At 39.3% G+C, this 13167-nt stretch overlaps 3 protein-coding genes across 4 annotated transcripts; 1 reads left to right on the forward strand and 2 right to left on the reverse strand.

Annotated features, from left to right (window-relative positions):
• Positions 1 to 1269: 1269 nt before the first annotated feature.
• On the forward strand, positions 1270 to 4316 carry LOC137747479 (2-alkenal reductase (NADP(+)-dependent)-like). The gene is made up of 5 exons (XM_088690161.1): positions 1270 to 1801; positions 2352 to 2529; positions 2722 to 2888; positions 3310 to 3392; positions 3653 to 4316. Exons 1-5 carry the CDS (start codon positions 1559 to 1561, stop codon positions 4029 to 4031), a joined length of 1050 nt encoding a protein of 349 aa, XP_088546287.1. The 5' UTR covers positions 1270 to 1558; the 3' UTR covers positions 4032 to 4316.
• A 680-nt stretch (positions 4317 to 4996) lies between these two features.
• LOC137746423 (ABC transporter F family member 4) lies at positions 4997 to 8326 on the reverse strand. Of its 2 annotated transcripts, none has more exons than XM_068486443.2 (2): positions 8122 to 8326; positions 4997 to 7353 (listed from the first exon to the last, which is right to left on the reverse strand). In XM_068486443.2, exon 2 carries the CDS (start codon positions 7342 to 7344, stop codon positions 5182 to 5184), a length of 2163 nt encoding a protein of 720 aa, XP_068342544.2. In that variant the 5' UTR covers positions 7345 to 7353; positions 8122 to 8326; the 3' UTR covers positions 4997 to 5181. The 2 variants fall into 2 exon arrangements, with proteins under 2 accessions (XP_068342544.2, XP_088546286.1); XM_088690160.1 differs by lacking the exon at positions 8122 to 8326 and adding an exon at positions 7454 to 7569.
• Positions 8327 to 9736: 1410 nt separating this feature from the next.
• Positions 9737 to 12931, reverse strand: LOC137746424 (2-alkenal reductase (NADP(+)-dependent)). The gene is made up of 5 exons (XM_068486444.2): positions 12460 to 12931; positions 11874 to 12051; positions 11031 to 11197; positions 10568 to 10650; positions 9737 to 10308 (listed from the first exon to the last, which is right to left on the reverse strand). Exons 1-5 carry the CDS (start codon positions 12703 to 12705, stop codon positions 9930 to 9932), a joined length of 1053 nt encoding a protein of 350 aa, XP_068342545.2. The 5' UTR covers positions 12706 to 12931; the 3' UTR covers positions 9737 to 9929.
• Between the last annotated feature and the right edge of the window lie 236 nt (positions 12932 to 13167).

Raw genomic sequence — 13167 nt, forward strand, 5'->3', positions numbered from 1 at the left:
AATCATGTTTTCATGGGGGTTGCTTATGTAGCCTGAGTCCAGGAACTACATGTTATCAGGTTATAATAAATGATTGAGGAATGCTGTGTTTTCTTTTTGAACTTAGTGGAATAAACGTCTGATTTTGTGTTAATGAACTACGAATGGCTTGATCCCTATTTGAGGGTACGTAGGCAGTCTAACGAGGAGGTTAGATGCAGCCATAAGGTAAACGAAAAATTTCTTTGCGATTTGATTCTCGAATTGTGATTTGCCATATTTCTGAGACGGGGAATGTGAGATATACGAGTTTTGAGTAACGTCACGTGTCGATCCTGGACGTATGTCGGGATCGGGGCGTGACAATCATACTTGTGCAACTTTGAACACCTTTTACTTTCCATATATAGTTTATTTTTAAGGAGAAATTATAGTAATGATCCTTCAACTTTAACCTAATTGGAACGATGGTTCATAAACTTTATTTTTGTGACTATTGGTCTATCACCTTGTCAAAACGTGCAACTATGATCGTTTCAATCTACTCCGTTGATATTTCCGTTAAACCCATTCACGTGTGTGGCACGTGTAAGGGCAAATAAGGAAACATAATTTCGCAAGGGTTGAAGTCGATGGAACGGAGCAAAGGGGGCTCGAGGTTACGAAGAAAAACATCCCCAATTGAACCTTCCTCCGTGCCCAATTGAAACTTCTTCCATGCCAAATCTCATATACGTAGTAAAGCCTTCTCCTCTTCCACACTACATCGTCCATACCCTCTTCGAATCCACCAATATTTTGCAGAAAACTTGTCAGTTTTTGTTGTCGTTTTTCTTCACTAAAAGCTGATTACTGCCATACATGGTGGGAATTTGAAGAATATGAGATTGGCCATGAAGGAAGTTTAAATTGGTGATGGAGAAAGTTTCAATTGGGCACGGAGGAAGTTTCAATTGGAGATGTTTTCCTTCCTAACCTCCAGCCCCCTATGCATGCGTTCGATCGACTCCGCCCCTGCGAAATTATGTTTCCGTATTTGCCTTTACACGTGCCACGCACGTGACGAGTTTAACGGAAATATTGACGGAATTGAATGAAAAAATAATAACTACATATTTTGACAAATTGAGAGATTAATGGCCACGAAAACAAAGTTGAATAATCATTGTTATTATATTAAAAGACTATTACTGCAATTGAGTTAACGTTGAACAACTATTGCTAAAATTTCCTCGAAAAGAAAAAGGGAAATTAAACTAGTGATATTGAATCAGCAAAATGGTTGGAATGGAAATGTCCCGACTCTCCTCGCGGATTCGCGGACTTAATTTGTTCTAATCTCACACGTGTCAGGTATATAATCACACAGCGTCCCCGGGCTAAGAGTGCTGCATTACGCCCTTGCCTACGTGCAGTCTACCCCCTACAAACTAAACCCCATTTTCCACCGCTTCCAAATCCATCGACTTGGACTCAACCATTGAGGCAGCAGCAGCAGCACTGCTTGTATCGCCCTCCGCCTACAGAGAGAGTTAGTAAAAAGAGAGACAAGGAAAAGAAAACAGCAATAATCGATCCAATGGCGGCGAGTACAGAGGGATTGATCAGCAACAAGCAGGTGCTACTGAAAGACTATGTGACCGGCTTCCCCAAAGAATATGACATGCAACTCATCACCGCCACCACCAAACTCAAGCTTCCAGAAGGTTCCATAGGGGTTCTGGTGAAGAACCTCTACTTGTCCTGCGACCCTTATACGAGATTCCGCATGACCAAGCCTGAACCTGGCGCCGGTTATGTCGATTCCTTCAAACCCGGTTCGGTCAGTCACTATGTCTATATTATCTTATCTCTCTCTATTTATTTTATTATTTTAGTGTAATTTCTTCTTTTTAACTATCTGCCTCTACAGCCCTCAGCAATACGGTGTGAGAGGTCTTCGTACTATTATCGTCAGAACAGAATTTGAACAACATTATTGTTAGCTTATTGTGAAACTTGATTCACTCTTCCACCCTTCGTAGATAATATTATTTGTTAAAAAAAAAAAAAAAAACCTATCTGCTTCTACAGTCTGTGCCTGCCTTATTAATAAAAAACTATCTGCTTCTATATTCACTTCCTTATGATCTATCATGTAATACTAGTATTAATTAATGTGACTGAGGATCACAATTATTAATCACGTCGGATGGTTAGCCGCATTTTTAGAAGTCCCTTGACCCTCGGAAAGGGGCAAGCCTTGTTGGCTTGCGTCGCTCTTTTTATTGATGTTGGGATGATTTAATGATTTATACTTTGAGACAACTTATCTCTTCAATGCTGTACTTTCTCTTTATTTACCGTTGGATATTGAAATGCTGGTGTGGCAGCCTATAGGCGGATATGGAGTTGCCAAAGTTTTGGAATCCGGGGATCCCAAGTTTAAGCCAGGCGACTTCATTTGGGGAATGACCGGGTGGGAAGAGTACAGTGTTATCACTGCAACAGAGTCTTTGTTTAAGATTCAGCGCACTGATGTGCCTCTCTCTTACTATACTGGAATTCTTGGTATGTTGCTATATATTGGCTATTATTGGTATTTCCCCGCCTTTGGATGTAATTCTTTTAAAAATTGCTCTGCCACAAGCAGCTATCTCAAGTCTTGTGTCTTTTATGATGGTATTTGAGTTATATGGCTTTGTAATGCATCGTATATTTAGTTGATGCTCAAAGCTCATCTAATGTCTTCATTTTTTGAAGGTATGCCTGGAATGACTGCTTATGCTGGTTTTTATGAGGTCTGCAATCCTAAGAAGGGAGAGATGGTCTTTGTTTCAGCAGCATCTGGAGCGGTAGGTCAGCTTGTTGGCCAATTTGCCAAGTTGTTGGGTTGCTATGTTGTTGGAAGTGCCGGAAGCAAAGAAAAGGTGAGTATGGTCGATTTCAACTATGTCTTAGTTGGCATTTCTGTGATTGTGACTCAATCAGATAATTATTCTTGGTTTAGAAACATGTGTTTAGTGATCGATGTTTGCCAAATTGGCGACTGGGAAAATTTTGATTCTAGAGTAAGGGGAAAATAAGAGAACTTATTGGCAAGTACAGATATTGGTGACCCTTTATCTTCATAATCAAGTGGGTAAAATTCAGCCTTGACCTGTTTCGAACCTGCTGCCTCATCTGGTTGGAAGAATGTTCATATCATATGACACCGCAAGAATATGCTACTTAATAAATTATGGAGAAATGTGCATCTTTGAGCTTTTTCGTCTCATTCCTACAGTTTTCCGTATTGTGAATGACAATGTTTTAACCATTCTTGCCATATTATATCATTTCTGAGTTCAGGTTGATCTGGTGAAGAACAAGTTGGGGTTTGACAATGCTTTCAATTACAAAGAAGAGCCTGATTTGGATGCAGCTTTAAAAAGGCCAGTAGATATGTGTTGAACAGAATCAAACTATTATTTTAAAGCTTTTACTTGTGTTTTAATTACGAGGGGAAAGTCCAATAAAGGCATTAGCAATCTCTAATTTAGTCCCCAATCCTAAAACAGTGAAAAAGTAAGTTGAAATGTGACAGTGCGAGCATGTTGCTGGTGACGAGAAACTCACGTCTTTGTCCTCTTTGTAGATATGGTCCATGGTTTTTGGTGTTTGCTTATAGTCTAATGTGTGATTTGCTTACCAGATACTTTCCCGAAGGCATTGACATATACTTTGAAAATGTCGGGGGAAAGATGCTTGATGCTGTGCTACAAAACATGAGGGTCCATGGCCGGATTGCAGTTTGTGGGATGACATCGCAGTACACCCTTGACCAGCGGGAAGGTTGTCACAATTTAATGTATCTGGTCAGTAAACAGGTTCGCATGCAAGGTTTCACGGTTTTTAGTTACTACCATCTTTACGGGAAGTTTCTTGAAATGGTTCTGCCGGCCATTAAAGAGGGGAAGATAATATACGTGGAAGATGTAGTGGAAGGCCTTGAGAGCGCTCCAGCTGCTCTGGTAGGGCTCTTTACCGGCCGCAATGTAGGAAAGCAGGTGGTTGCAGTTTCCCGAGAATGATTTCATCAGACTCTCCATGGCTCCCAAGTCTCAACCTTTAGCCATATGGTATAACCGTCTACTGTGCAAATGCTTTTCTTATACATTTACAAGTTTATATTTCTACAGGTTTGTGCCAAGCTTGTTATCTGGACGAATACATGTCTTTTGATTTGCTTAATAATACGTAATACCAAACCACTAAGGATTTTATAACAAACAATACATTTGGTCTAATTAGACAACCCATTCCATGTGTGAAAGCTGCCTTTTTACAAGACAACTCTACTGAATATTTTTCTCCTTTATGCATGTGCCTTATCATTATTCAACTTTTTTTGGATAATAAAATGTAAAATAGTATAGGAAAGGGATCATCGCCCAACCAATAAATGGAGAGCCACCCAACAAATAGAGGGATATGTGCATCCCCACTACGTATCGCGTTTCGATGATTGAACTGTTCATCTTCTAACCCTTCTCTTAAAAATCATCTCTATCAAAAATACCAAAATTCGAAACTATTTGACTGTTAGATGTAATGGTAGTCATATTAATTTTTTTTTTTTTTTTGAAAAATCGTATTTGCAAGAATGATCTATCAAATGGAGTCTTGAATCAACATATATATTCTAACAACCAAGTTCAAATACCATTTTTGTAGGCCTCGTTTCGTGTCTAGGACTAGTATTGAAACAAAATGGATAACCTAACAGATACCCATGACAAAAACTTATCTATTGCAATCCCTTTAAAATGGCTTGCATGATTAAAATTGATGAGTTTCCTTCGTGTCCAAGTCCAATTTTCTTTTGACCCCTTCCAAAAGACTACTTTCACTGTACCTGAAATTGGGAGGTCAATTTCAATGCAATCCAAAACACTAAAACGAGTCCGTAGTTTTAACAAGGTCAGTTTTAGTTTAGAAATGAGAGTATTTTGGATTAGAGAATCACTTCTCTCAAAACCATTACTAAGAAGAAGAATAAAAAACATTATTATAATTATTTATGAGAAGTTGCTTGCAAACTGCATATAAAAGTTGAATACATCTCTATTAACTGTTACACTCACAAAAACCAATAAAATTACATTAGCAAGCAACAACCAAACTCATGGAATATCTTAAGAATGATCAGCAAAATTTTACAACAATAAAAAAATGCAAACCTCAGTCATCGACCTCCTCTTTAATTTCTCTCTGTAGCTCCTCCTTGTACTCCTCGAAAGTTCCAGGGTAAGGGGTCACCGTGCCATTCTCAACAACCCAAATTTCACTCCTCTCTTCATTCTCGCACACGCGCGATATCAGCCTAGAATCATGACTCACCAGCACAACTCCACCGGTGAATTCATCAAGTGCATCGGCCAGTGCATCAATACTCTGCATATCCAAATGATTTGTCGGTTCATCCAACAGCAAAATGTGGGGCCTTGACATGGATATTGATGTGAACACAACCCGGGCTTTCTGCCCTCCAGATAATTTTGCAATGGGAGTGAGATGGTTGTGGCTGGGGAGTCCGTATTTTCCAAGCTTTGCACGAACAGCCTCTTGCTTGCTAAGCCCCTCTTGGTCTGGATGAAGCCGGAGAAGGTACTGAACTGGGGTCTCACCCATGGTCAGAAGGTCCACAAAGTGCTGTGAATACCTACCGATCCTCAACTTCTGACTCCTCCGTACTTCACCCTCAGAAGGAACCAAATCACCTGCAAGAAGGTTGAGCAGAGTAGACTTTCCAGCTCCGTTAGGTCCAACAATGGCAACACGAGTCCCCATATCAATACCAACATCAACACCTGACAGCCTGAAATCCTCCCGATTTGGATAACTGAAGCTGACTTCAACAAGTTGCAAAAGTGGAGGAGTAAGCTCTGTAGGTTCAGGAAAGTGGAACTCCACACTGTAATCTCTCCACTTCTTAGGAGCCTCAGCTGGTGAATCATCTTCATCAACTTTTCCCTTGGCCTTGTTCTTTGATGCTTCCTTAACTGCTGCAGACTTTGCTTTATCCTTGACTTTATCCTGTTGAGCCCGACTTCCACTCCTTTTGGCAGCTTTCATCTGCTTGTCATAAATTTCAAACTTTTTGTTCACCTCTTTGCGACGTTGCTCATAACCAGTTTCAAAATCATCAAAATTTCCACGGTAGATGTGAAGTTTCAGATCATGCAGATGAATAATCTCACTGCAAACCGTGTTAAGGAAATCCCGGTCATGTGAAACAACGACCAAAGTTTTTTTCCAACGGCACAAGTATTCCTCCAACCAGAGAACAGCCCTCAAGTCGAGATGGTTGGTGGGTTCATCAAGCAACAAAAGAGTTGGCTGAACAAAAAGTGCCCTTGCCAATGAAATTCTCATCCTCCACCCACCACTGAAGGACTTAGTGGGACGGCCTTGCATATGCTGTGTGAACCCCAACCCAGCAAGAATTTTTGAAGCCTGAGCTTCAGCTGAATCTGATCCCATCAACTGCAATTTCTCATACAATTCAGAGAGCTTCTCTCCTGTATCATCATCAAAACTGTCCTTTTCATCAGCAGAAGCTGAATTCTGCAAATCTGCAACCTCTTTTCGTATTTTGACAAGTTCTTCATTAGCTGAAACAACTGCTTCAAGAGCAGTTCTGTCATCACCAACTACCTCTTGCTCAACCAAAAGGACATCAATATTTTTTGGTACTGGAATCTTCCTCCAAGCAAGAAGCTTCAGGAGAGTAGACTTGCCCATTCCATTGGGCCCAACCAAACCGTATCTCTTCCCATGTGTTATCTTCACTGATGCGTTCTTTAGAAGTTCCTTTCCCCGAGCAGACACGGAGAAATTTTCTACTGTTATATCCTTAACATTAGCATCGCCATCTTCACCATCAAGTACCGATGCCCGGCTTCCAATAACAACAGTGAAAGCATCGTGGTCGTCTTTAAGGGCCTCCTTCTTAGCCTGCTCAACGGCATGGGCAGCAAGAAGGTCCTTCTGAGCACGCTTTTTCAACTCTTTCTCTGATATAGACACATCAAGCGGCTTAAATTCTTGCCGCTTTTGTTGATTGGATACATTTACTTCTTGTTGGCCCTCTTCCAACACATCCTCATCTTCTTCATCAGAGGAAGGGAGATCAATACCATCAGTGTAAGATTGACGCTTTGGAGCTGCTTTTGCCTTTGCACTTGAGGAAGTTCCTTTCTTGGGCTTATCGGGTTTCTGGTCCATGCTGGCCAACATTGCAGAGACTGATATTTTCTCTTTTTTCCCATCTTTAGAAGCATCTTTGCCAGTTGACTTAGCCTTCGTGGATGCACCACTCTCCTCTGTCTTCTTTCTTCCCATTGCAGTTATCTAGTTAACAAAAAATGAAAAACCATATCAGCTACCTTTAACGTTATAAGAAAACCAATTAACAAACATAACCCAACTAATTAACGAAAAACCTCACCACCTCAGTCCAACATCCCAAAGGTTCTACCGATGTAGTTTCCACAAAACCAAAAGCTAAAATTCAACTTTAAGCCAGCGGCGATTTCTTCGAGTTTTTAGAAAAAAGCCACAACCCGCAATTTCTTGATACATGATTTTCTCTTTAACAAAACAAGTAGGCATTGTTCTGAATCAAGCACATACTCATAGAACTTGCATAGTTTGCAGGGATTATGGAAAAGCAATCAACTTTTCCAATTTCTAAAGATGATGCTCGGAATTCAAGTACCACTTAAAAATAAAATTAAGACGCGCCGCAACTGATTCAATCGGTTAGGAAGGAAATTCGTAAAATATATTTAAAAAAATATATATATATATTCATAGACCCAAGCTCCTTTCAGACGCTTAAAAGGGCCGCTCACTTGGATTCGGCAAAGAGACAGCTTCGAAATTTAATCACTCGTATACAAAATTAATTTCCGACAAATATAAAGAATCCGTCCGGAAAGAATACGAGTAAAAATTCAATAGAAAATCAGCTGTATATTAGCCACGTAAAAATTTGGAAAAATGGAAAAAGTTGTAAAATTTCAATGCCCATAGTTAGAATAATCCTCGAATGAATTCTCACACAAGATGAATAAAAATATAAATTTAAAAAGACAAAAAGAAAGGTAATAAAAATACCTCAGTTTCTCGAAAGATGAAGCTTTTTCGCTTTCGTCCGACGAAAGATGAAAGCTTGAAGAATTCGACAAAGTAGAAGAAGCAGAAGACGACGACGACGACGATTAATCTGAATCCAGATTGTAAGCCATGGCTCCTTTTGCACCAAAGACAATGATCAAGTCGGTCGTACTGGGCCGGGCCTAACTAAGCCCACTTCAAACCCCTAAATTTGTATAAAATTTTTAGAACTCTAACGAAAAAGCTTATAGTACTATTTATTTTAACGAAAAATCACATTTTTACATTAAAAAAGCAATCATTGTACTATTTATTTTATCCTTTATTTTGTCCTTATCATTAAAACTCAAAGTTTCAAGTCCTTTTCATTAATTTTCTTAAAATCCTTGGGTTGTAGCTGCCAACTGGCACGTCCGAACTAAGCAAGCGTTGAACAAGACTCGTATCACACACAATAACAACGGAGTCATGCATTTATAGGAAAACAAAGATTCAATCCTAAATGCTTTCCTATTTAGACAGGTAAACGTAATCCCTCACAGAAAAGTAGGGAATGAAATATCTTAAAATCTGGTCCCTTCAAACAATCCAATGGTCATCAGCAAAGTACAGGATGGACAAAGAGGAAAACATCTAGGGGGCGTTTGTTGCGCCGGACTATCTCGGACTGGATTAGCTTCAAGGACTAAGCTGGACTGGCTTAGACTAGACTAAACTGGACTAACTTAGTGAAGCGTTTGGTGCAGTATTGGACTAAGAAGCTGGATAATAACAAATTCTAATATTATATTATTTAATATATAAATTATTAATATTTTATTATGATCTTATCTTTTTCTCCATCTTTTCCTAGCATTTCCGTCCCACTCTTTTCCTCTTCTCTCATCGTCCCACCCTCTCCCTTTTTTTTTTCTCTTAGACCTCTCAATTGATGTCTCTTTCTCATTCATGGTCAAACTCCTTATTGATTTAAGTCTCTATTTCTCTATCCTCCCTCCCTCTCTAGCTATGCATTGTTTGAACGGAACCTCACGGCTTCAATTTTCCCGACGAGTTGTAGGTTTCCCGATGTGTTTTCCGGCCCATTAAATTGGATGAAGTTAGCACTGCCAAAAAATTCATCACCATCCCTGGACCGAGATCTTAGCTTTGAATGCTCGAATCTGTCATGGATTTGAAGAAGCCCAAACAGGCCGAGACTTCCAGGCCATTTTCCGGCCACATTCGACCACATTTTAGCCTCAATTCAGGTAAAATCGTAATCTTGTCACTCCCAGCTTCAATTTGGTATATTTGATATGAAAGTTGGTTGTGAAATGGATCTGAAAGAGAATCGGAAAGTTAATGATTGATCTAGGTGACCGGAGATGACGAGAAGTCTGTCGGGAGTGGTCGTTGAGCATGACGAGGACGAGAAAGAGAGGATAGTCTTAGCTAGTCCCATGGTTATTGGGAGGTCTCGCTAAGACCTCTTAGTGAAGGGTTTTGTCCATGCTAGTCCCCTTTAGTCTCATTAATGTTAGTCCCAGCATGGAACAAACACAGTATTGGACTAATAACTAGTCCAGACCAGTCCAGTCCAACTTAGTGAGGGCAAACAAACGCCCCCCCAATGTGATAAACTGGTCTTGCAAGTTTCACAAACGCAGACATCAGATACTTAGTTTGTCTGTCTGTTGTTATTCATTATATCAATACACGCCTACATTAGGTAATTACGTTATTGACAAACACAGACCTACGATTTAGTCCCACGGAGAAGTGACGCATCGACAAAGGCACAAGAAGATGCACAACGGAATGCTCAGCTAAAACAGGGAAACTGAAACTACTTGTTTTCCGACGTTGCGTCCACTAAAAAGTCCAACCAACGCAGCTGGTCCTTTCTCGAGGCCTTGAGCAATGTCTTCTAAATAGACCACCCTTCCCTCTCTTATACAAGGAAGTATAAAGTCCAAGTACTTGGGATAGAGGTGATAGTAATCGCGGACTGTAAAACCTTGCATATGGATCCGCTTATATACGAGACACATCAAATTTGTGACACCTTCAGGTTGATCAAGATTGTACTGTGAAATCATTCCGCACACTGCAATGCGGCCGTGGACTCTCATGTTAAGGAGGACTGCGTCAAGAAATTTCCCCCCGACATTCTCAAAGTATACGTCAATGCCTTCGGGAAAGTACCTGAAAGAAGCAGGTTGTGATGAGTCACCTTGCTTAAACTGTGTATGCAAGTTCCTTTTGCAGAAAGTTGCAGAGATAGATAAAGCTTTGCGTTACTGGTTCTTTCAAATTTGTGTGATAGATTGACAAAGATGTATACCGCACAGATGAAGCTCAAAAGTTATACACACTCTTCGCAGGACATAAAAGTTGTTAAAATATGCATTCTTCGGCTTCAGAGCAAAATTCAAGCTCAGTATATATGCAAATATGCACTGACCTTTTCAGAGTTGCGTTCAAGTCATGCTCTTCCTTGTAATTGAAAGCTTCATCAAAGTTAAGCTTACTCTTCAAAAGGTCAACCTAGTAAAAAAAAGGCAGAAATTGATCAGTATTGTTTAAAACTATACCCCCCCCCCCCCCCCCCCCCCACAAAAAATGCAACAACCTAGAACTTTCATAATCTATTAAATTTTAGAACACTTAAGTTATTCTTGGGATAAATAAAGTCCATTTTTAGAAATTTGCACGCAAAAGTGAAAAATGCTTTTGGACTTCTGCATTATATCCAACAAGACAATCATAGCATAGGTTTTCTCAACTTTTAAGAATTTCATAACGACAATTGTTACAATACTTTAACATTGTCAAGCAAAACTAACTATAAAATCCTATAATGTGTTGTGTCCGAAAGCAGGAAAGATACAGCAAGTGAATGGGGGAAAAAGATGCCAAGTTTATACCTTCTCTTTACTTCCAGCACTTCCGACAACGTAACAACCCAACAACTTTGCAAACTGTCCAACTAGCTGACCAACCGCACCAGATGCCGCTGAAATGAAGACATATTCTCCCTTCTTAGGAGAACAAACTTCGTTGAAGCCTGCATAGGCAGTCATACCAGGCATACCTACAGAAGAAGGAAAAAGGAAATGCAAATAACTTACAGGGAGCTTTGAGGGTACATGTCAAAGGACATGAGAAAATCACACGAACTGTCCTAGTACATCTTCCAAACCATTAAAAAGATAAATGCAAGACTCTGCTTTTATAACTCATAAGTCCCAACTCAACTGAAGTCATCTAGGGGACTCAATTCGCTTATATCCAAAAGTCTTTTAAAACTTCTGCCGAAAATCTAAGATCATTAGCAGTTATCATCACAATTTCCAACGGTAAGCCAACTAATTTAAATGATTAAAGGCAACTCAAACACATTCGAGTTCAAAAAAGAAACACATCAAACACTACTTTCGGTTAAAAGTATTTTGGGGCTAGTTTTCAGTGCGACAGCTTGAACTTTGACAAACTAGCCCCAAAAGTATGTTTATTTGACACACACACACACACACAGAAACTGTCAATCTATAGATGATAGTTTCCATTAGTTGAAACAGGCAGATACATAAATATGTTGAACCATCTTTTCCTTTCAAAACTGAGTTCCACACACACACAGAGAAACTGTCAATCTATAGATGACAGTTTCCATTAGTTGAAACAGGCAGATACATAAATATGTTGAACCATCTTTTCCTTTCAAAACTGAGTTCGACCTAAAAATCGTGGGTGACCAAACAACTTACCGAGAATGCCAGTGTAGTAGGAAAGGGGTACATCGGTGTGTTGGATCTTACGGAGGCTTTCCAGTGCGGTGATTATGCTGTACTCTTCCCATTTGGTTGTACCCCAGACTAGGTCACCTTCCTTAAAGTTCGAGTTTCTGGAATCCAAAACTTTAGCCACTCCATACCCACTCAAGGGCTGCAGTGGTTTCATCAAGAATTGTTAGCAGATACAGTCTCAGCACTCTATACAACAACCACATCAAATTTTAAAAGCACACATCCACACACACACACACACACACACATATAGTTCAACAATTTGACCCGTGGAAGAATTGAATACCACACCAATGTGTTGGAAATCTTCAAGTAATTACATGTTCAAGTTCAAAGGCCACTAAATTTCCAAATTTAAAAAATAAAAATAAAATAAAATAAAAGTAAAATAAAAAAGGGACTCAAGGGTTGTTAATTTGGACGAAATCTCTGCCTAAAATTAAAAATCGATTAGCTATATTATTGTTTCTACACTAGACATATAATTTTCTGCTGAGAAATGAAAATCAAAGGAAAAGACAAATAAGTAATACGAGTGTTTACGTACAGAACCAGGGGCATAGGGTGTAAAATAAGCTGAAGTTTCGTCTCCAGGTTTTCTCATAAGGATGCGCATCACAGGATCACATGACAAGTAGAGGTTCTTCACCAACACGGCTTTCGAAGCTTCGTCTTCATCATCAGGGAGTTTCAACTTGATGGTGGCAGCATCTGTAAAGTTCATGTCCGACTCTTTGGGAGACCCTTCCACATACTCCTTGAATATCACCTGTTTGTTCTTCACTTCCGCCATGGCTTTCGATTTTGCTTTCTCTTTACCTGCACTGCGCTACCCCTGCCTCTCTCTGTCACTCGTTCCGGTTTGATGCAAAATTTGCGAAATTTTTCTTAATCTAACGTTTGACTAATTATAAAAATTGAGAGGATAATGCGAAAGTCAAAATTCGTACGAAAAATTAAGAGGATAATTTATTTTCCTTCCAAAATTAATTAAAGCCCCCATTTGATGAATGTGTCCTATTTAAGCCTTGTGGTCCAGCCCCAATATATCTATGGTTACAAAAATACCGATAATGCTATTTAGACATACTTTTTAATAGATTAGGTTGGTTATATATATTTTTTTAATACAATGATACATTTATACTAAGAAAGCGAGAAAAAATTAGTTGCGAACTCGTTATTCGCTTCACATTTTTTAAAAATTTGTCAAAATTATATTTTTAAATAGCATTACTCTGAAAAAAATACATAA

This window comes from Pyrus communis, chromosome 2 (genome assembly GCF_041283825.1).
Source record: "Pyrus communis isolate YQ-2024b chromosome 2, ASM4128382v1, whole genome shotgun sequence".
In the NCBI taxonomy this organism is placed as follows: Eukaryota; Viridiplantae; Streptophyta; class Magnoliopsida; order Rosales; family Rosaceae; genus Pyrus; species Pyrus communis.

Bases quoted from the DNA above. Each gene is read 5' to 3' on its own strand.
- LOC137747479 (XM_088690161.1), top strand. From the start codon at position 1,559: ATGGCGGCGAGTACAGAGGGATTGATCAGCAACAAGCAGGTGCTACTG. The intron at 2,889-3,309 runs GTGAGTATGGTC...TTCTGAGTTCAG, and splicing joins GTGCCGGAAGCAAAGAAAAG to GTTGATCTGGTGAAGAACAA. The intron at 3,393-3,652 runs GCCAGTAGATAT...TTTGCTTACCAG, and splicing joins TTGGATGCAGCTTTAAAAAG to ATACTTTCCCGAAGGCATTG.
- LOC137746424 (XM_068486444.2), bottom strand. From the start codon at position 12,705: ATGGCGGAAGTGAAGAACAAACAGGTGATATTCAAGGAGTATGTGGAA. The intron at 12,052-12,459 runs GTACGTAAACAC...AAACCACTGCAG, and splicing joins CACCCTATGCCCCTGGTTCT to CCCTTGAGTGGGTATGGAGT. The intron at 10,309-10,567 runs GTCAGTGCATAT...TGCTTCTTTCAG, and splicing joins TTGAACGCAACTCTGAAAAG to GTACTTTCCCGAAGGCATTG.
- LOC137746423 (XM_068486443.2), bottom strand. From the start codon at position 7,344: ATGGGAAGAAAGAAGACAGAGGAGAGTGGTGCATCCACGAAGGCTAAG.